Source organism: Aptenodytes patagonicus, chromosome 1, assembly GCF_965638725.1.
Source record: "Aptenodytes patagonicus chromosome 1, bAptPat1.pri.cur, whole genome shotgun sequence".
Lineage (NCBI taxonomy): Eukaryota > Metazoa > Chordata > Aves > Sphenisciformes > Spheniscidae > Aptenodytes > Aptenodytes patagonicus.
Genome location: NC_134949.1, coordinates 224,032,857 through 224,054,695, shown reverse-complemented (window position 1 = coordinate 224,054,695; position 21,839 = coordinate 224,032,857). Strand labels below are relative to the sequence as shown.

The following is a 21,839-nucleotide window of genomic DNA, read 5'->3' as shown; positions in this document are numbered from 1 at the left end:
CCCAACTGATACTTGTTTTTCAATCAAATGCCTCTATTTTCAGGTGAGCATAGCGAGTTGGTAAAATATCTGTTGGATGAAAATGCTTGTGTTATTTCAGAAGTAGATCACCTCTGCTGGTTCGCAACCAGAAATTTAATGCACAAACTCACTTCTTCGATAAATACATAAAGTAGCAGCCTGGTACCCAAAAAGAGACTTCCTTTAAATGTAAATAATTCGTTAAGCAACTCTTAACTAGCCCTGACTTCTTCTCTTTTATTCCATTCATAGTTTCCATTACCATTGCATATTGAAAAAACCTAGCACATCTCCTCCTTGCTTTTCCTGAAAATTGATGCACTTCAACATTTTAATCTACCACATATTTTAAAAGGAACAAGATCAAAGGTCTTAACCCTGGTAGGTGCCGAGCACTTGGCACTAACAAAATTAAGCACAAAGCACTTTATACACATGAGCAATTCTATCAAAGTCAACTCATACAATTAAACCTCAGCTTGTGTTTGCATGACATGAAACTGAGCCAGAGCATTCAAAATCTTGCTGGATCAAAGCTTTTGTTCTGCATCTTTGTTTGTTTGGTTGGTTTTAATCAGATCTCTTTTTAATGGGTACATACTGATTGCAATCCCAGTTTAAAGAAGCATGGGTGATTTGTTTCGAATAATCAAATCCCCAGTCACCACAAAAATCTTTGCTAGAACGTTAGTCTGAGAAGAAATGGAGAATGTTAAAAATTCAAAAATTGGAAAGTAATTTTGCACACCCTTGGTCAGCACTTACTGTGATTTGTGTTAGTACCTACAGAAACCTCACTTCTTTTCTGAGATTCCAGTATTTCAGCTCCGGCATTTCTAGGATCTTGATGATGTATCAATGTGGTTATTTTCACAAATAAACTTCACAAAACATTTCAAATTAATTCTCCATTTATTTATTACCCTTTCAAGATGGTTTTCATCTATCACAACGATATTAACGACTGGATCTCTAGGCTGGCTTTTCATCAGTTCCCTAGTAAGCACTTAGAGGAATCACACACTATCCTCCTTGTTCTAAGGGACAAGGTGGGACTTTCGGAGAAGAAAACTGATGTCCAATCTGCAGGCAGAAGCTAGCGAGCCTGTGAAGCGCAGCCTGACCAGCCAGGGTGCCTGAACTACAACAGGAGCAGAAGCCTATGGGACTGAGAAACAAACTCTGAATTGAAACCAAAGTGACTGTAAATAATGTATGGATCACATGCAGCAGCGTACACCTGACTTGTCCAGAAATACCAGCTCAGGGAGGGGTGGTAGGAAGGCTAAAGAGTGGTAGAAAATCCATCCTTTCCTAGAACACTTATTTGGCAAGGAGTGGGAGTACACTAGTAAACAAGACTAACGTTTCAGCCGTCTCAGAAATGCGCTGAACCTCCATCACTTTAAATTAACTTTTAATTCATTTAATTTAACTAACTTTTAATTTTGTTCACAATATAGAGAGGACTTCTGACAAGAGTTCATTGAAGTGGGACATCAGTAAGAATTATTTTTACAACACTCTTCTAATCCTACTTGTAACATACCAAAGGTACCGAACATGAGATGTAATCACTTTTGGGTTGTGGTGTTGTTTGGGTTTTTTTTTAAATAGCAACAGTAGACTGTCATCTCCTTTGTAAAATATCATCTCCATTCAGGTGAGACCTGCATCACTCATTTCAGGAACTCATATGACAACCTAATAACACTTTGCGTTTTTTAATGTTTCACGTAAGGGAAGGAACAATACATACCACCTTTCTTGCATAACAGCCATTCTGCATAAGGTTTTGGCCAAAAAAGTGTGATGGAGCATATACAAAACAACCTAAATCTGAATGGTATTATCAAACTTACAAAACCTTGATCCTCCTGGAAAGTAATATAGCAGCTCTCTAAAACCTTCACAGAATGCACTTAAGTGGTGGAGAGAACGCCGGGACTCTGTGCGCAGGGCTAATAAAAATTGTACAGCGCTATTTTAAAAGAAGAACTGTTTCAAGGAATCAAGTATGATTAAACCATGGTGCCATCTGCTAGATATTCAAAAATATAGACTTTTCATAGGTAGCAGCCGTGAGTCAGAAAGAGTGAGTCGCCGTACATACAATTACAGGGCTTCTGGTGGAGTTGAGCCCATTTGTTAAGTCCTGCACTTTCCTGGAGGGCAGGCTCTTGTCTGGGCCTCATACAATATCTACTCCCGCATTTCAGGGAACGTCCCATACGTCAGTCACACATTTCTAATAGATTTGGGAAAGACAGAAAACTGAAACGGAAGAGAAAAAGTACAAACACGTGGAAACCCCGTCATCTGGTTCAAAAAGCTGTAACTTTCAAACACCTGCACAACCGCAGATTAAAGACCTGGTTGTGGGTACCCATTAACACCTTCCCACATAACCATGACCCCATTTCACCTCTAATTATTTTCCCTGCCAAAATTAATATGCTTACAGCTGAACACTCACCTAAACAGAACAGAAATAAAGGAGGAAAACAGAAAATGTAGATGACAGACAAAGCCCTGGGTCTGGAGAGAGGACAGGGGGAACTTGTTGTTCAGAAAGTCATTACAAATGAAAAAGCTTTGTATCAGATCTGGAGCGCTGGAGACGGAGGGGAAGATCAGAACCATGGAGTACGCAGAGTCCCTGTCATTGAAGTGGATTGCAGAGCCCATGCCTCCTCTCTCCCTCCAGAGGTAAGGGAAAAGCAGACTGAACCCCTCACGCTGCAGGGACTTAGGGAGAAGCGAACAAGAAGTAACTTTTTGGGATGCAAAGACTGCTGGCAGTTTTAATGCTTCGCAAATGCAAACAGGTCTTCCCATTTATACTAGTAAAACCTTTTTCCATACCAACTTGTTTTGGCAAGTGGAATAAAAAAAAGTGACTTAAGATATACAGGGCAAATATTTCCGTTAACAGTTTGCTCTTTTTCATCCTTCTGCCTTGACCAAACTTACCTCTGCACGCTATGACTTCACTGCCCAATAAAACTATGCTGAGCAGGTGGGCAGCTAAGATCGACGGGATCATTAATAACCTCCCACCCCCCCTTCTCTTCTACTAAGGGAAGCTAGCTCACAGTAACCTGTACAAAATTGATGCATATTAGCTACTGGCACCCTGCGCAAAGAGTTTAACGACAAGCAAATACAAGATAGCTTCCACCATCTTCAGCTCCCTCCGCTGTCAGTGCTGGAGGGAGCCATACTAGCGGCATGTGCAAAGGCAAGAGCATCCACTCAGACACTGGTGAAGAGTTATTATGTGGTCAATTTACCACTTAGCCCACCACACACTAACCATGCACTTAATTCCCCTCACAGACAAACCCTTACACATAAATTTGCTTAAAACCAGTCGGCTGCATCCCCTACGAAAGGCACAAGAGTACCCAGTAGACAAGTGACCACATTTCTAACATCTTTAATATTCTCCTCCATCTTTGCGTGCAAGCCTGAAGTCCCATGAGCAGTTTGAGGCAGCAAACACTTTGTCTTCTAGATTAGTTTCAACCAAAGATAAGTTCCTGATCTGGTTCATTAAGTAGCCAGCAGAACACTTAGGAACAGGATCTCCTTCAGCAGCAGCACTGGTTTATGCCAACAGAAATATTCTTCTCTACGAACTAACTTGTTTCTTATCTCAAATCTTAGTATACGGAAAACAAGAGATGCCTATAGTTGGGACATATTATTAAGAAGTTCACAGACCCTAGAGAAAAATGATGGCCTTGGTATGAACTTGGCATGATAAATAAACAGAAGGACAAAACCTCTAGTATGAACCAAGCAAGTTGCAGTAAACCTCTGACAAATTACTGTGATAATAAGGAGCCCCATATTCATGCAGCAAGCTTGGCATAAAAAAATTGGAAGCATTTGACCTCTCTAGTTTTTCCCAACATGAAAAAGCAGTAGTTCCTGTTCCAAAGGACAATCTAAAGATCCTATTTTCCAGCTGAGTCACTTGGTGAGTATTATCATCCTACTTCCAAGTTGTGTGCCCATAAAAAAAGACACACACAGAAAAGGGGGAAAAAAAAATGTAACCACTCTGCCTCCCGAGTGAATGAAAAGAGCAATCAAACATGCTGTAATTAAACCAAAGATCAAAACAGACAGAACAAGTCACCAAGTAGCAGTTTTATAGCCTGTTCCTAGAAAGATTTTGGCAGGCATTAAAAACAAACAAACCACGCTCACATTTAAATGACATTGTTATCCTAGGAAAGTACTTCGAAATCTGGATGCTCAGCAGCTAGATCATTTTCATACAACTATCCGAGTACCTTTACGTCTCTCATCTGTACAAACACCTATTAGAAGACCCTCCTTGCCTGGACTATTCAGAGCACATGCCATTCTAACATTATTCAGCAAAGTTAAGATTATCCTGCTGATGAACCCCCTCCCACCCATCCCCACGCAAGGATCCCAGCACACCACCTCTTCCACCGCCGCCTGCGAATGAGTCGTGACCAACGTGGACAGTGCTTTGACCTGGGACACCCAGTTCTTTTAGTAAGTTGTGTCACCAACCTAATAGACCTTGCCATCGGAGTTGCATACTGAGTTCACTGCGGTAGGCCTTGCTGCAACCGGGATGTGACCTCAAAATTCAGCTCTAATTTTAGCTATGAGATTATTTTCAAATATTTAGAATTTATCACCTATTTGTCAAAATTGTTATTGAGCACACTTTCCTCCCATTTTTTTTTTTATTCCACCCTCTTCCATTGCCCACCAATCAATCTGATCATGCTTGTGCTCTCTAATGCCCACACTACCATCAGTCACCTTCTCACTATACCTGAAACAGATTAAAAAAAAAATCATATGAATTGTCATCAGCACAACTCTTGAAGCTGGAGTTAAAGACCATACCGACCTAAACAAAACCCCAACACAGCTGTTTTTCAGCAGCCTTTTAGCAGTTAGAAGATGGTTTAATCTTTCCCAAGTCCTCTCTGTTTCATTCTCTGGATATTAAGTTCCTAGCAATGTTGGGGTTTTTGAAGCTAATATATCAAGCAACAGCAGAAAGGTTAACAAAAGCAAGACCGATGTTGGACTAAAGCATAAGATTTAGGAAGAAAAGCATGCTGTACTGTGCAAGGAAAAAGAAATGGAAGTAGAAAAAGAAAAAAGGAAAATTACTTTGAAAACAATGCAGGAAAAAATAGCACATGATCTATTTTAGAAACTGGAAATAGCCCAGGAAAGGAAAGACAGCAAATAAAAGCCCAGTTTACTGCCTCAAAAGACGTACTGAATAAAAAAATGGGCTCAAGTCCACAAACTCAGGACACATGAACAGCAAATGAGAAAAATCAGGCTGTGGCAGCCATGTGCAAACAAGCAGACTGCATGGAAAAACAGGTACTGAAAACATTTGAAATTGTAACAGATTGCCATTGTTCACAGTTAAATCACTTGCAGTGACCACACCGTGCATTCCAACTACCTAAAATCAAGAGCACTTGACTTGCTGATCCTTAATTCATGCATATGCAAGCACTTGACTCTGAAACTGCTGGGACCACAGCTTATAAGAGCAAAGACACAGCAGCACAAGTATCTTTCATTCTGGCTAGTAAAAATCAGGAAATAAGGTCTTCTAAAATGACTCTGGGATTCTCTTGCCTGCTGAGGAGGCATCTTGGTCTCCGATATAACCAAGACTTTTAGACTATAAACAGAAAATCCTCATTTCCTTCATTAGCACTGAACTGTGTCACTGTGATTCTCAAATAAAGAGTGGGCGTGACAAAGGTGAAAGGTAATCACAAAGATTACGCTTTAGTAGTGGACTCTGGAGGGCTTCACAGAGATCCTCAGTGCAGGTATCCACCCCGTGGCTTCCCGATACACTGGGATAAGTCCACTTCAGAGAGATTTTAGTAGCTTGGTTTTATTCACTGGAAGAAGACCCAGGCAGGGAAGAGCGGCAGTGGATAGCATCGGCATGGCCAGTTGGGGCACTGGGAGCCAGCCTTTGGAGCATGTTGCAGAATACACTTACCCACACCGCAGAGATGTAAGAAGATGAAAGGTGCCCTGTTTTGCCTGTGTTAGGCACCAAGGTGTCTTACAGAAAGCACAAGCAGAGTTAGGAGCCCTAGTGAAGAAAAAAAAAAAAAAAGCGGGTTGATCAGATGGGATTCTTCAGCTCTACAATAGGAAATGCTGAAGAGGCACGTATCCGGAAACGCAACCCCTCTCCAGAAAGGTCAGTAGGAAAATGAAGACTTACACCCAGATCTCAGTCTGGACTGAAGCATCTGCGGGCCATTACAGTAACGGAAGACCCGTTAGCACTTACCAAAAAGGATGTAAGCAAAAGAAGTTGAGATGGCAACGTTTACCTTTTGATCTAACGCTAAGTAGTTACATAGCCATTCAAGAAACGGTAAAATTGAATTCAACGCCTTCGTTCACCCTCAGAAGGTTCAAAATCACAACTCCTGCTCCTCGGAGGGTGGCCCAGCCACAAGGCAAGCAGCTGGGAAAGAAATGCAAGATTCAAGGGCCCAAAGAAGGGAGAAAAGGAAGCGTGAGTCTAATTCCCGTGAAAAAGGAGCCTGAGCTTTAGTCCCTACTCCTAGCTCCCAGAATTTTGTAGGTATTTTGCCATTAAAATCTTGGAAAGGGCAGCAGCACAGCAGTAGGATTCATCTAAGCAAATGTAGATATTTACACCTGAGCTAGTTCCGTATAATCCATTTATAGCCCACAGAGAGAAAGACACTTTTAGGAAGAGTCAGCTCATCCTAAAGTAAACATCTGAGCTCTGCTAAATACATTTGGTGAGATGAATTCTGTTGTAGAGTGTCTGGCACGTTTTTCCAGTGAAAACCAATGTGTGTAAGGTCTTGGGGATACAGGAGCATTACCAGGTACTGGGGGGTACACCTCGTTCTTGAACCTAAGCTCTTACACTCCCCTTTAGACACTGAATTACCATCGCAGTTCATAAGGTTTATCCATGCACAGACAATTCTGGCAGACAAAAGTCAATTCTCTAAGCATGGCAGCATTTAACTTCAAGAGAAAGAGCGTGTAGCCTGTTATATTAAACTAAATTAAAGTATCCTCAGCGCAGTGAAATAAATGAAAATCAAGATTAAACATATCAACAGAGAGTTGCATACATCAGTAGTTAAGGAGGCTTTATTCACGTAACAAACTTCTTTTAATGTGTTCTGTTAGAGGGTAAGTTGAATGCAAGTCCTTTTTTAGTTCATTATATGAAAACAAGGACAAATTTAAATGCTTTTCATTCCTTACTTTGTTTAGTTACTAGAAACACCACTCTGGTGTCAATTTTGCTAAATTTCTCAGGTACTGTCTGAAAGTTTTCTTCGGCATTAACAGAAGAAGGATGTTGATTATACCATAAAGTCACTTTCTCCCACATCTCTCACTTAAAAAAAGGTAGTATTAAAAAAATCAGAGCAGGTTGAATAAAAATCGCTTTTCTAAAACACGTTTCATTACCAAGGTTAGAGGTTATCATTCCTCAGTCTTCAGCGGAAAAAAAAAACAAACCAGAAAGATTTATCCTTTTTCATACATCAGATGAGATCTACTACAAAGATATTACTGCCCTTTTTCGGGTTCAGCTTTAAAAATAGCGTGTTTTTTTTCCAGTCACTGGTGATCCAACCTGCACTTCAAGTAAGTCTCACTTATACTCTGGGATTCACCATTTCATCTTTCATTTACACAACTTTACTGAACGATATCAACAGGTGAATGTTTCTTGGCAGTTTCTCTGTAACTGTCAAATATCGCAGACATCTTTTCCTGAAAACCCAGTCTTGCAAACTTAGGTCTCCCAGTAAGAAAACTATTTTTAGTTTACTGGACCCTAAAGAAGTATAAGAATGTAACCATGCTACAAAGACGCATATTTTATATTTTGCAAAACATTCAGCAGTGACTAATTTCTGTAGAAAACTTGAGTACTCCTCAGTAAGCATTTGGTATTTTACAGACAGCAGCATTATGTGAGCACAACTTTTCTTAAGGATCAGCATGAGCAAACTTTGAAGGTGAAGCCAACGCGAGTCATTCTGCAATGCAGAACACACTTCTCCGTCAGTTGGGAGTAAGTAACTGCACATCTGTTCCGCTCCAAGGTAATGTCAGTTCATCAATTTATCAGCAGTGCATATGAAAATTTAAAATATTTTAAAGAAATACCAGAGATCCAGAAAAAGATGCACCACATTTCAGAGGCTTGGGCTAAACAGTCGTAAAAGAGCAACATTTCTAGCAGCCCATGGAAGAGTCCCATGAAAGGCGGCAGTCACACAGCTGGATGAAAGTAATTCTACAGATGAATTCATGATCACAAGCCCAAAATTTTACAAGTTTAATCTAATTAGCACAGAATTTGAGGCTTCTTTTAAATGGTTTCACAGCTAGTAGCAACTTTTTTCTCCATTATTTCTTAAGAAACCCAGGAAGCAAGTGAGAATAGAAATTTAAGAAGCAAAACTGCCCAAGACAATTGCCTGGCAAAGTGCTAGTAGTACATAAAAACACAGTGTGGTTTTGAGCAACTTTCTTAAGCTCAGGTCTAAAATAAAGACTTATTTAGACTTAAAGAAAAAGCAAACCACTTATGCCCTCATGCGAGTTGGTATTTGAATCTCATACAAAGTGCGGATTCACAGAAGTTTCATTCCTTGAAACACCCTACTCAAGTATAAGCTTCTATGAGCAAATTCATGTTTTGACCTGCTAACACTATTAAATTATCTACCCCTGTTAATGTAATTCTTTTAATTGCAAGAAGCGGTTATAACTTTGGGGCTGCTGCAGCTTCACAGAGGTAGCCAAGACTGTTAGCTTTGGGGTTGACATTGTCTACCGTCTGTCTAGGCAGACTCAAAGCCACAGACCGCTTTGCCAGACTGGCAGCGCTGTTACCTCTCCGTAACTCGGGCTCGGTTGCCGCCAGCCACCTTTTACACAACATTTAATCTGAGCTAGAAAGAAAGATGAGGGTAACAGCCTGAAGGGACGACGAGTTTCTAGCTACCATTTGCATACTGCCATCACTCAAAACTCTTGTTTGAGATACAAATCCGCCAGCCTAAACAACCATGCGTAGATGCTATCAGGAACGGGGAAGAGCCTGGCAGCTCGCGTTGCAGGCAGAAAGTCCCACAATATAACGCCCACCTGAATCTTCCCACCGAACCGGCTTCCCAAAAAACACAACAGTATCGGAAAAACATAAAACTTCTGACATCAGAAGATCCTTCCCTTCCTGTATGGCACAAAACAGGTAGACAGAAAGGAGAACAAACCTTGGCAGTGGAAAAATGTGTTTGTGCATAGCATTTGGAACAAAAAATGATGAAATATATTAGAGTCACAGTGCGTATAATCCTGCACTTGGTTTGACAGTGACCACCATCTGCTGTTTCAGAACACAGGTAACAAAACCCCACAGCACACATATGAAATTGCCTGCCCCTAGGTTATCTTTAAATCCTCTTTTTAGTTAGAGCCTGGCTTAACTTAGAAGCAAGAAACTTCATGTTCTTAGTTTTATTTTTAAATATTTTCACTACAACTCAATATTCATTAGTATCTAAATCTTTTTGAGCTCTGGCCTCAGTAATAATTTGCAGCAATCAATTGTAATTACGCAACATGTGAAAGGCATTTAAATTTGAATTACTTTTAAATTTCGTTCAATACACCATTTTTCTGGGTTTACAATTTAAAAGGAATGCAAATCTCTAGAAGCCTTTATACTTTTAAAAATCTCCTCTGAAGTTAACAGTACCCTTTTCTAAAACTTTTTTTTTTTGCGGAAACTTTCATACAGTCCTCCTTAGTCTACTGATCTGTCTGCATCACCTTTCAAGATGGAGCAGCCACAGCCAAGCACTAAAATCAAGATGAAGGCAAACAAACGATTGACAAAATGGGATGCACACACACATACCCCAAATAAAAATATCCTCCAAGTTTTACAAAGCATTCTCAGCCCATTCTTTGTGCTATCTGGTATTTTGTTAATTTTTAAACTCCAGCTCCATGTTAATAGAGGTGCTTTCCTCTGACCTACCACAATACTACCTAGACTACTTTATTGCACTAGCAGCTAATTTTAAACAGTCTGGGATGTATTCACCATAAACAGTTTCCCTTCTAGTGCATACTTATAACTGTTTCATCTGCAGTTTTGTTGTCAATTCGCAATACTATTTTATCCACAGCAGTGTTTCCCCTTAGTCCAGATTAACCAGCTTTCACCTTGATCTTTTTTTAAATGACTCATCCCCTTCCTGTTTTCTTGGCGAATAAGATTAATTGCCCATGCCATAAAAAAAAAAAAGAGGAATTCTACTTTACTTATACCACAGTGACCAAAAAAAAAAAATATCTCTTTCTAACCAACTTCCTGGTAGTTAATCAGTTTAAGGTTTATGATGATGCTTTCCCTCTCAACTGATGACCACTTTGGATGCTGACTCACGTTCAGTGGTCAACTTAGTCGGAATGGTTCAGTGATGCATTCCTCCACGTTCCTCCAACCCTCTGCCAGGGAAGGTTATCAGGGATGAACATAAAGCAAATCCACTCCTCAGCTAGTCCTAACTTAAAATCGACGGCACAAACACAGACCACTGGCAACATCAGTTTGCATTAACATGTCAGGCTGTAGACTGCAACGGCTGAAAACATACTCCGTGGCTCGCTTGATTCCTCCTGCCACAAAGAATGATGTCAAAGAAAGGGCTGGGCATGAGAGTTACTATTTTGGTCATATCAGGTAAGGTTGCTGTGGAACGCAAGTCAACTACTTTAATCAGTGACCTCCTTGAAAGACTATGTAAGTATCTGCCAAGCATGATCCATCTATCTATACTTCAAAAGAACTATCCATGCTTTCAAAAGAAAACAGCAGAGTATTTTTCTCTGGAGAATAACTACTACAACTATCAGAACTATGAAGTCACAATTTCATAAAGTTTATCAGAACCAGACATAAACGCTCCTTGCTTTTGATTCCCTAAATCTTTGCTAGATTCTTTAAAATGTGCTAGTCACTCTGTTTTCCACTTCTGTACTCTAATACGAGTTTGTCTGGTTTTACCAGCTGCATTTCTTAACTTTTTCAGAAAGCTGAATGAGTATCTAAGCCTGGCAACTCAGTATACTTTCACATTATTAGTGTGTTCCAGTACATCATTTCCTAACACGTCAGTTTTATCATATTTCATCTTTACTGCCAGAAAGGCAGCATAACTAGAATAAAGATATCACAAATTAGCCTAATAATGACACCTAATGCAAAGAAGTTATTTAAGTTCTCAGCAATGTACTTAATCGTTGTATTGTAGCTAATGATTTTAGACACCCATGTTTCCTAGATTTTTTTCTTAAGACTCTTCTCCGTCCACATGCTCTCCAAATCCACCCTGGACTTTCCAGCTTCCTTCTTTCCACTGCCAGCTATGAGTACGTTCTCCTCATGGACTTCACCAGGGCTAGATTTCCACCTTTCAAACAGCTTCTGCTTGGCATAAAAACTTGGACATTTAACCCTTACGCTTATCTTCACCATCCTACTCCCATTTGTCAGACAAGCACGCATTCCGAGACCTCTACTAGGCTTTGCAAGCACGCTGCATCTAGGACACAGTCAGTGTTTTTATTCCTTGACTATGACTACTCCTTCTGGTCTCCCTTCTTATAAAGGTTACGTCTTCCAAAAGCTCCCTTGTTATCATATCAATTTTTCTTACCTGCTGCGAACCTTTCCCAGCCTTCATACAGATTGCTAACGTGTTATTTAGGAGGTCAGCTAATACTGTCTGCTGCAGAATTTGCCTAAGCTTAAATATGCATTTCAAGGGATAGTTTTGCCACTCACTAGAAGTATCTTTTGCAAAGCAGTGCATTCACACGGCCACCCTAGGCCCAGCTTAAGCTAGTTCCCTTTGAACTACCACCTCCAGGCAATGCTGGGGGTTTTTGGGCGGGTGTTTTTGTTGTTGCATCCTGCCACGTAGCTCTCCACCTTGGATGCTTTCTTGCTGTGTATTGTTGATAACTGCCAAGAACACCACACCACAGGCTCTGGGATCAAACTAAGATTTCCACACTTCTATCATCCACTAATTAATATGGCTTTTGTGAACCATCGCAGTTTATTCTCAGGAGGAACCCATTATAATCCTTATAGTCATTAATACTAAAAGGCAATGAATGTGCCCTGGCACTTGTGCTACTAGATAGCCGTAGATGAGCTGGAAAACAGCCAGGGAAGTACCAGAGGGACGCTGAGTGGAGTAGGAAATCAAGTGACTACTTGCACACAAACTTTAATAGCCAACTTCATTCACCATACTACTGGTTCAGGACTTTGCCAACCAGAACTGACTCTTAGGACAGAAAAACGGTATAGCCTAAGACAACCAAAAAAGCCACAGTGCTTCACGCTGATAACCATCATTTTCGTGGAAAAGGGGATTTGCAAGGCTGCGACTGGTGAGGTACAACTTGCTTGTTATCCATTCTTCAAATATCAAGCCCGCGAGTTCAAGGGTAAGCAGCGCTTTTCTCCAACATACTACAAGATCTAAATGATCATAATGGGAAGCAATCTAATACTAAAGCACAGCTGCTGAAACACAGGAATCTTTAGAAATAGGCCTTCCTTCACTTTAAGAAATTGTTTGTTTTCCCCAGACCATTACAGACATCAACAGGGTCACAATTTCTACTGTAGTTCTGAGAAATTCTCCACCACTTGAGCTTTAAGAGCTTTGTTTGGCTCTTGGGGAAGAGCAATAACTGTACCAGGCTGACGGCAAACTGCATATATGAGACTGACAAATGCTAGAGGCTACTAAGAAATACTTAATGCTAAAGTGTTTGCTGAGGTTTGTAGAACAACTGAAACAAAGGAGAGTTCATTGATTTGGGGAGAAGGGGAGAGAGGAGAAAGGGTAATGAAATAGGGTGGAAAGATCATCTTCGTGTTATGAACAGCCTCAGACCTTGCTACTCCACAACTGGAACAAACTATGCTCTTACTGCAAGGCTGGAGGAAACCAAAAAAAAATATATACACACCTTTGTAGGAGTTTTATTATTTCTCAATGATTTTAACATTCAGAACCAACCAGACGATTTTATTGAACCCCACAGCCAAAGCCATCGATGCATTACTCTGCCCCAGCACGGGTGCCCAAGTAGGGAACGATGAAGAGAGCCTGCAGCGCAAGGGGAGGCGCTCCCCACTGCTGCTCCCCAGGCAGGCAGCCTGGCAGCTTCCCCACCACGGGATGGGTGATCTCTGCAGTACACCGGTGCAGACTCTCTGCATCAGGAGACACTACTGGAATGCTTCAGCGCTCTCACCAGCTGCACACCTGCATTTCCTCCCAGAGGAGCACAGCAGAGGTTGGCCTGTGAGGATACCAGAGGACACTTGTCCCAACTGTGGCAGATCTACATGAAGTCCTGAACATCTCCATCAACTCCAACTGCCATAAACCCGGAGGAACACAGCTGTACTGCTAAGAAGTGTTGTATGGCCCAGAGGGAAATCTTGATGTTAAAATGGATGCTTTCAAAGAACTGCAAGACAACTGGCTTTGAGGCAGCAGTGAGCACATAGCCACAGTATTCTTCAGCAGGATGTTTATTCATCATCTTCCCATCATCTGCCCCTTCTTGCCAGTTCAGTCCTTCAGTAGCTCCTGTCCTCTCCTTCACCCCACACAGAGGAAGTCTTTCTGCCATTGTCCTCTGCCTCCAGTAGGATAATATTACCAAGTCAAAGCAGGTTGTCTTCCTCCCCCCACCCAAATCTACCAGCTTTTGCCTGAGGGATGCAATCTATCAGCTACAGAAGAGCACAGAAACACCACAGATAGTTACTCTGTTTTAATCTTCGTATCAACAACACTGAGTTTTCCAGAAGTTCCCATGAGCTTCTCAGTTTAGTACAGGCCATAAACAAGCTAATCTAAATGTCAGCTTTGGGATGGGCTCAGAAGTGTGTACACCAGGCAGGAGGCACTAATAATTGCATGCATATATCTGCTAACTGTTCTTACACTAGACAATACTAGCTTGAAGTAATCCCAAACAAGAGAAAAAAGTTGCATTCACGGTAGGTGTAGAAAGTTCAGGAAGCCCCTGAGCTACAAACACGGATGCAGGGAGAGTACTCCAAGAAGCTCTTACAGCTTCTGCAGGCCTCTGGAGTTGGCCAGGGCCAAGGACAAGGTACAGCGCTGATGGAGTGCTGGACAAAACATAACTTCCAGCTTACATGTGATGGTGGTGTCACACACAACTCACTTTGATGTTTATTAAGTTCTCTGTTACAGATACACCACAATACAGCTTCTTTCAGTAAACACCATCTTGCACTGGCCAGAAAAATTTTCACCGGCATTCCCTGATCTTACACACTTGTCCTGAAATAAGCCTTAAGACTGTGACTTGGAAGTAATGTCAGAAGTTTTTCCTCCAGTTCTGTACCATCAAAAGTGTGCTGGAATTCAACAAAGCCGCCTACCAAAAGCGTACCGCCCTTCCTCAATGGAGGCACATGCTCCAACAGAACCTGCATAATCCCTAGGAGGGCTGAGCTTTGGCAGGGGGCCTCGAATGCCCTGCCACGGCACATCTGTGCCTGGAGAGCAGCACCCCGAGTTCCTTTTTTCCATTCCACATGGCATTCTGTCATCTCTTTCAGATGGGCAGAGTTACTGGAAAGAAACCGAACTGCTTGTCTCCCCAGAAGTACAGGGTTTTCCTGCCTTCTGCATAGGATCGTAAGATGATGTGGAGTCTAGTTAAAACTGGCATTCCCAGCCTAAGTACGGGAGCACACTCAGGTAAGCTGACATGCCAGCTCAACGCATGTAAAGACATGAAGTCTCGCCATGGAAAAACTGTTGAAATAGGAATAGTTAAAACAAAGATATGCATCCATACTCTATTATGTGATAATTAATTCCAAGGTAAACTTAATTCACTTCTTAAAGCACTGGAAAGCATGTGGATAAGGCACGCTGGCCTTAAAGTCATATTAATCTAAAGTGACTGAAGTGTAGAGAAGAGGAGTTTATTCTGCATTAGAGACTTACTTGCCATTAAATCGGTACAAGAATGATTACCCCTGCTACTTACTTTCTCAGAATTTAACCCTGTTACGCTGTTTGAGAATTTCAGCTCCAAGCCACTGGAGTCTACCTTCAACAAATCAGTTAATTTAATGACTAGAAACATTAGAGGTGTAGAACTTCCATCGTACTCAAAAAAGAAACAAGTAATACACCATGTTCTAAAGTTTACTGGATACGCTTTTATTCTCCAGTAGTTTGTTGCCAAGTTAAAAATACTGCATTTTACTAACAGGTGGTGGATTAATGGCTTTGACATAAATGTTTTGGTTCAGCCCCTAGGTGCAGCAGGAAAGCAATGATCTACTTCTATTCCACATATACACAAGTAAGTTCAGCCTGCATTCAGGTGATGATTACTTGACTGATTCAGAACAGCAGTTAAATTTCTTACTCCTAAAGGAAAGGGTGCGATAAGATATGAACACTCAGACCTGCAGAGCAGATGAAGAGTGTTACCTCTGACTAGCTGATACAGCTTCACAGCAGAAGCAAGCTTGTAATATCGATATATCCACACACTTAATATGTTTAATGAAGAAGATTCAGCATTATATAGTGTGTGAAAACACTCCACCCCTCCAGCATTACAGACACTACCGACATCAGATGTCAGAACTTGCTCGTTTCCAGAAGAGGACACCACATGAATTAATCTTTCTGCACTGAAACCAGTTAATAAATCTCAAGCACAGTATCAATTATTAAATTTTAAGTGAAATAGTGTTTGATAGTACTTCCATATCAGATTTATCGCCTACTTTTAATACTTGCCAATCTACTGTGGATATTACAGGTTACTGCAACGTGACTTTACCTAAAAGTCACATCAAACCCTGTAACTTCTGATCAATAGTACACAAACATGCTTGATATCAAACCTTAATATGAGGAAAATCAGTCACATTAACAGACCACTCTGCTTCACTACCCTCTTTATTAGGAACTTACATAATCTTGAGCTTGAAGTCTGTCAAACTCTTGTCATTAGGTATGGTTGGCTTTTGCTTGCTATATTAAACAGCTACAAAGCTTCAGGTACATTTCTCCCATACAAATATTCAACAGCAATTTAAGTCAACATTAATTGTTAATTTCTTCAGAGAACGGTAAGAACCCTTAAGCTTAATGCTGTAAAGCTTTCCAGAGGTATTGGAATGACAATAAAAAAACCTGACATAACCCATTGAAACAAATGACTTCAGCATCCAAATTCATTTGAAAAGGGAAAAGATGTTACGTGTCTAGAAGATTGAGAAAAAAATAGAGCAGCATAAAAGATAACTTACTGCTTTGAAGCATGGCAGCTCCAAAAACTATATGGTTTTTTTCAATTCTACAATGTAGTATCAGGTATTCTCTACTGAAAAAAACTAAAGAAACTATAAATGGCTTGCACAGGTTTTCTACAACCTACCTGCCGCTAATCTCAGTTCTCATTATAAAGACAGAAAGGGGGAAGGGGAGAAAAGATTTACAAAAATGGGCCTACTAGCAGGCATCTGCATCTCATCATGTCTTTCTTTACACCTCTTAAACCTGAGCCAACATGCGAAGAGTGTTTTTATTATCAAACTCCCAACAAATGCAACACATTCATGCTATAATTAAGGGACAAACTTCCAGGCTGGGTCAATCTGGGTCAGGGTGATGGTCAAGAGTCAAAGGAGATAAAGAAGTTTGAGCTGCGCTGAGAATACAGACAAGTGCCTCAGACTGGAAATCCACACACCAAAACACACTTGCCGTTTTCAAGACCACCCTTAGCACGATCATTGCCGGCAAGGTTTTGATGCAAGTTTGCTATTTTGCTAAAAGAATATGCAAAGCATGCATACTTGTTACCATTTCAATCAAGAACAAATCAAACCCCATACTGCTAAGAAAAGCCTGCAAAAATTGATGAGCTAACACAGCCTAACACACTTCGGAAGATGCCATTCACCTCCGGGAGAGGTTCTCCCATTCACACACTAGGGAACCTGGCAAACCAGCAAGCATTTTGCGTAGTCATGTGTAAAATTAGATCTCTGTTGTGCAAGCTAACATTCTACTAATATTTTCATTCACAAGAGACCAAGTGCTTAATTAACATTTATACCGATTCTCAAGCTATTTACCGACACAAAGGAGGTGGTGATTTGATATCATGGTTCCTTAAACACAGCCCTAAATACAGACATAGCTCTTGCTCCCCTCTATCATATACATTTAATATTTAAATTTGCAACTGCTCTTCTGTAACAAGCAAAACTCTTAGTAAAAAAAGAGAGCATATATTTGTTAGAACAAGGAGAACAAGTATTGGTTTCCTGTGATGATTTGTTCCAGTTTGCACAATTTTGCCTTTGGAAGCAAGCAGAGGCAAAAGAGATACGGTACCGCGGCACACTATAGGACAATCTGTATTGTTACCTTAGTTTTGCATCTAGAAGTACAGTAATACAGGGGTAATGACATCTCCCAGCCCTCAGAAGTTCCAGTTAAAATCATATATTGGGTTGCTTTTTAACAACTCCTACAAGAAACAATTTACTTTTTGAGACATATCAGCTAGCAAATTTTGTGAGTTAACACTGTCACCATCTTGACAGACACTCAACTTTATTCTTTCCAAAGAAGTTTAAGATTGTCACAATTGCAACCCAAGTCACAACATTGTACATAAAGCAAGGATAACCAAAGGGAAGATAATAATTCTTCATAAAATAAAATCTTCACCAGATAACCACAGGTCTCATTACTTTGTTTGAAGAGTTGCAATTTCCAAATGAACCACCAGCAGGAAAAGTTAAGCTATTTTACTGCACAGCCTTCCTAAGAACTAGACTATTTCCACGGCTACCAGTTTATCCCACCATTCAATAGTGATGGGCAAAATCAACACCACGCATTCTCATTTTCCTGTTCAAGCATGATTAACATTACCCACCAAATCCCAAAGAACATTTTTAAATTGCTTTGTGCATTTTAAGACAAGACTATACCTGTGAACACACAGTTAAAACATCCATCCCACTACTAATACAGGTTAGTTTGATATCTAAACTAGTCAGACTACTAAGGAAAACTATTCATACTCAAGCACTGCTGTCATTACTATTTGTCTCGAAATTCTCACGTAGGAGAGGTAATATGGCAAAGTTCAAGTGCTGTCTGAGCATTCACAAAAATCTAAAATCTCTAAGAAATATTTGATAGCATCCTAGCTGTCAGCCTCTGCTCAGCACCCATGCAGCATCCCTGTCTGTAAGGGAAGGTTATACCTTGTTTCCTTAATAATGAACAAGCTCTTTGTTCTAATTATTAACAGGAAAGAAAATATGACTTATACAACTACTGAACAACATTCAAACTTGAGCTCCTAGTTCTCCTCAAGGCTCCTAATATAAAGAAGATAACTTCTACTGGCATCTTCCAAGAGTAACTCTTCAGACAAGACAATATAGGCCATGTTTTTAAAAAAACAAAACCGCTTTTGAAACTGCTGAGCATCAAAACAGTGTTAAAGGTAATCAACAAAAACCCCAAACTATTGATTTCCTTCCTTGATTGCAAAATGAATATGGAGAGGAGTTCCAAATAACCTTTACCTGGCAGTTGAGATTTAAAACTCAGTCCAGATTCTAAGAAGTTCAGAAAAAAAAAACCACATCACTTTGAGGTTTTGTAGCTATTTGCTTAGATTTTATGTATTACTGTCAATGCAAATCCACTGCCAAGCAATGCTGGTATCAAAGTGAAACTAACTGTATATAACTGAAATCAAAATCCCTTTTGCTATCCAAGGAAAACTCCATACAGTTGGTAAATAACAGATGTTCAGAAAAAAAAGGACCACTTCAGCTTTCAAGCGATGTTTAGCAACTTTATGACTTGTACCCTTAAAAACACCACTTTGGGGACTAATCGAAGTAAAAATCATGCAGAGAAATCTAGTCACTGCAACTGTTTTTCCAAAAGCATAAAATATACCAGGTAACAGCTACCGGCACCACACACCAAACCCAACGAGTTGGTTGTATTAAAGGAGAAGAAAACCCATCACACAAGTCATCATACAAAGTGTCAAGAATCACCTAAGTTTGTTTTTCACACCTCCACACTTTCTTTCTTAGAGATGAGAAAATGCAAGCAAATACATCATCTACACCAGACACAAGCAAAAAAAACCCACCTAAGTAATTTAGAGATTACATTTCCAGAAGCTAAAGCTGTTCTAAAACAGTGAGAATAACCTGTCCCCTGCCAAACAGGAAGGGCAATACAGAGAAAAGTTTAAAAATTTGGCAAGTATCAAATCAACCCATAAGGCAAACTCCATAACGCAAGTCATTCGAAACCCTTTTAGAAAAGCGTTTTGCAGTAATCACTGTCCTATTGATAAACCCCTTTCCAGTCATGCAATTAAAGTCATCAGGAATTTTTTTTTTTTTTAATCAAATGCATATACTTAAAGCCCAGGTCACTATCTCATGCTTTCATTTTAATTTCTTCTGCGGTTCACACAAGAAAATTACTCTTGCACACCCACTTACATTGTGTCACGCAGTAAGAGCATTAGTTTTCTTTACAGACATCACTTTAAAAGGAATATTTTCATTAAAAATTCAAACTTTTACATGTGTTGGCGGTTTTTATGAATAAGTTTTGCAACAGTTTAACAAAACAATGTTTCTTCTAATGAGTCCTTTATATAACATAAGAATTACAAGAGTGCTGGGGAATTGAATATAAATACCTATTTTCCAGAAAGTTAACGCTGGTTTTAGAAGCTAGCGGATCTCACCTGTCTTTTTCGTATTGATTAGGCACTGGACAACATGAGGAGACAGTACATTAACCTTATCTGATTATATTTCAGCAGCGGCTGTTGTGAACTCACAGATAGGACGTCGGCACTTTGCAAAAAGCAACTTCCTTTATATGAGGAAGTACCTACACGCCAATTTAAACACACACACACCCCCATACAGGGTGGGTTGGGTGGGGGGGAAGGTGAGAGCGAGTGCATTTTGGGGGAAAAGCAGGGGCTGTTGGACCAAAAGCTGCCCTGAGCTGGGGCTTCTCCAGCAGCAGGAAGTTTCTATGGGGCCTTGCCGAGCATGCGCCGTGAGCTCCACGGTCTCCCTATGTGGCAAGAGTGCAGAGGCAACAACCAAACCAATAATAGAGACAAGAGACCAAGAGCAACAAGCACCTTCCCCTCTATATTCCTACCGCCGCCCCCACACAGCCCTCCCCAGGCCGCTCTCTTGGCCCGGGCCCTCCCACATCCATCGCACGGAGCAGGAATTAGAGAGTCTGGCAACCAAATCTGCTACTGGAGAGAGAGGAGAGGAGGAGCAGCTTGAAAGAAAACAGTGGCGTGCATAACCCATCCCTCCACCTCGCACAGCTCAGGTGGCGGCGGGGAAGGAGCAAGCAGCCAGCTTATCACCCCCCTCCCCAACTACAAGAGGGGGTGAGGGGGAGGAGAAGAGAGGGATGGAGATGGCACACAATGGCTGTCTGTGTTTGTGGGGAGGAGATGGCCTACAACAGCAGCCGTGGGGAGGGATCAGGGCTTCTCTGTGCTCCCCCCCCCCTCCCCCCCCAATTCCTCACCCCACATACACCGAAGGGAAAGGAGGCGGGGGGGTGAAAGAGGATCAGGACATTGCCTTGTGTGTGCGTGCGTGTGTCCCCTTCTTGTTTCAAGGGAGAAGCAAAAACAGACACGTATATGGCGGGGGGGGGAAGCGACCCCCAAGCTGGGGGGAGGGGAGGAGATGGAAGAGACCCACTGCCAGCGCCAGGCTGAACAAAAATAGTTATTTCAGCTTATCCCCTTTTCTGCAGGAGTCCCACCCGCACAGAGCTCGGGAGCAAAGCCAGAGAAACGGGGCGGGGGGGGGAGGGGGGTCACAGCCGGCACTGAGAGGGGGGAGGACGGGGGGGGGGAGGTCCTCCACCTCCTTCCCGTGCTCCACCGTGGGGAGAGGCAGCTCCCACACACACACAAACAGCTGCTCCCCCCTAAAAAAAGAAGGGCCGTGCTGAGGGGGGGAGAGGGTTCCCCTCCCCCCGGAGCGCCGCTCCGGGAATCCCAGGCCCCTCCTCTCCCTCAGCGCGCTCCACCCCCGGGGCCGGGAGGAGGCGGCGGGGGAATAGCCCCGGCCCCCCCTCCGCCCCCCGCACCGCGGCCCCCCTCAGCCGGCCGTACGGGGGAAAGGGGGGGGGGGGGAGGTATCCGGGCCGCTCACCCTGGTCTCCGGGCTCCTGCGGCGGCTGCAGGACGCGCTCCAGCTCGGGGAAGGGCAGCTCGGGCAGGTCCAGCAAGGCCCCGTAACGCTCGAGGAAGGAGCAGACGACGGCGAAGTTAGGCCACGAGCCCGGGCAGCACGGGCCTGCCGGAGGAGGGGGAGGCGGAGATGGAGCCGGAGGAGCCGCCGCCGCCATCTTGGACCTGAGGATGGAGAAGGAGCTGGGGAGGGGGCGGGGGGAGGGAGGGGGCGCTGCCGAGCCGCGCCGCCACTATCCCACAATGCAACGGCGGGGCGGGGCGGGGGGGGGGCGGTGGCAGCTAGAGCGGCGCGAGGCGACAGCCCTCCGCCTCGTGCGGCGAAGGGAATGAAAACAAGGCGGAGC

General features: G+C 42.2%; 1 protein-coding gene across 1 annotated transcript in view; it reads right to left on the bottom strand.

Moving 5' to 3' along the window:
- Window positions 1-21,666, bottom strand: part of RSF1 (remodeling and spacing factor 1) — a 65,042-nt gene extending 43,376 nt beyond the window's left edge. Inside the window, exon 1 of the mRNA XM_076328449.1 lies at window positions 21,455-21,666. Coding sequence (XP_076184564.1) covers window positions 21,455-21,650 — 196 coding nt within the window. The 5' untranslated portion in view covers window positions 21,651-21,666. The remainder of the gene's footprint in view (window positions 1-21,454) is intronic.
- Between the last annotated feature and the right edge of the window lie 173 nt (window positions 21,667-21,839).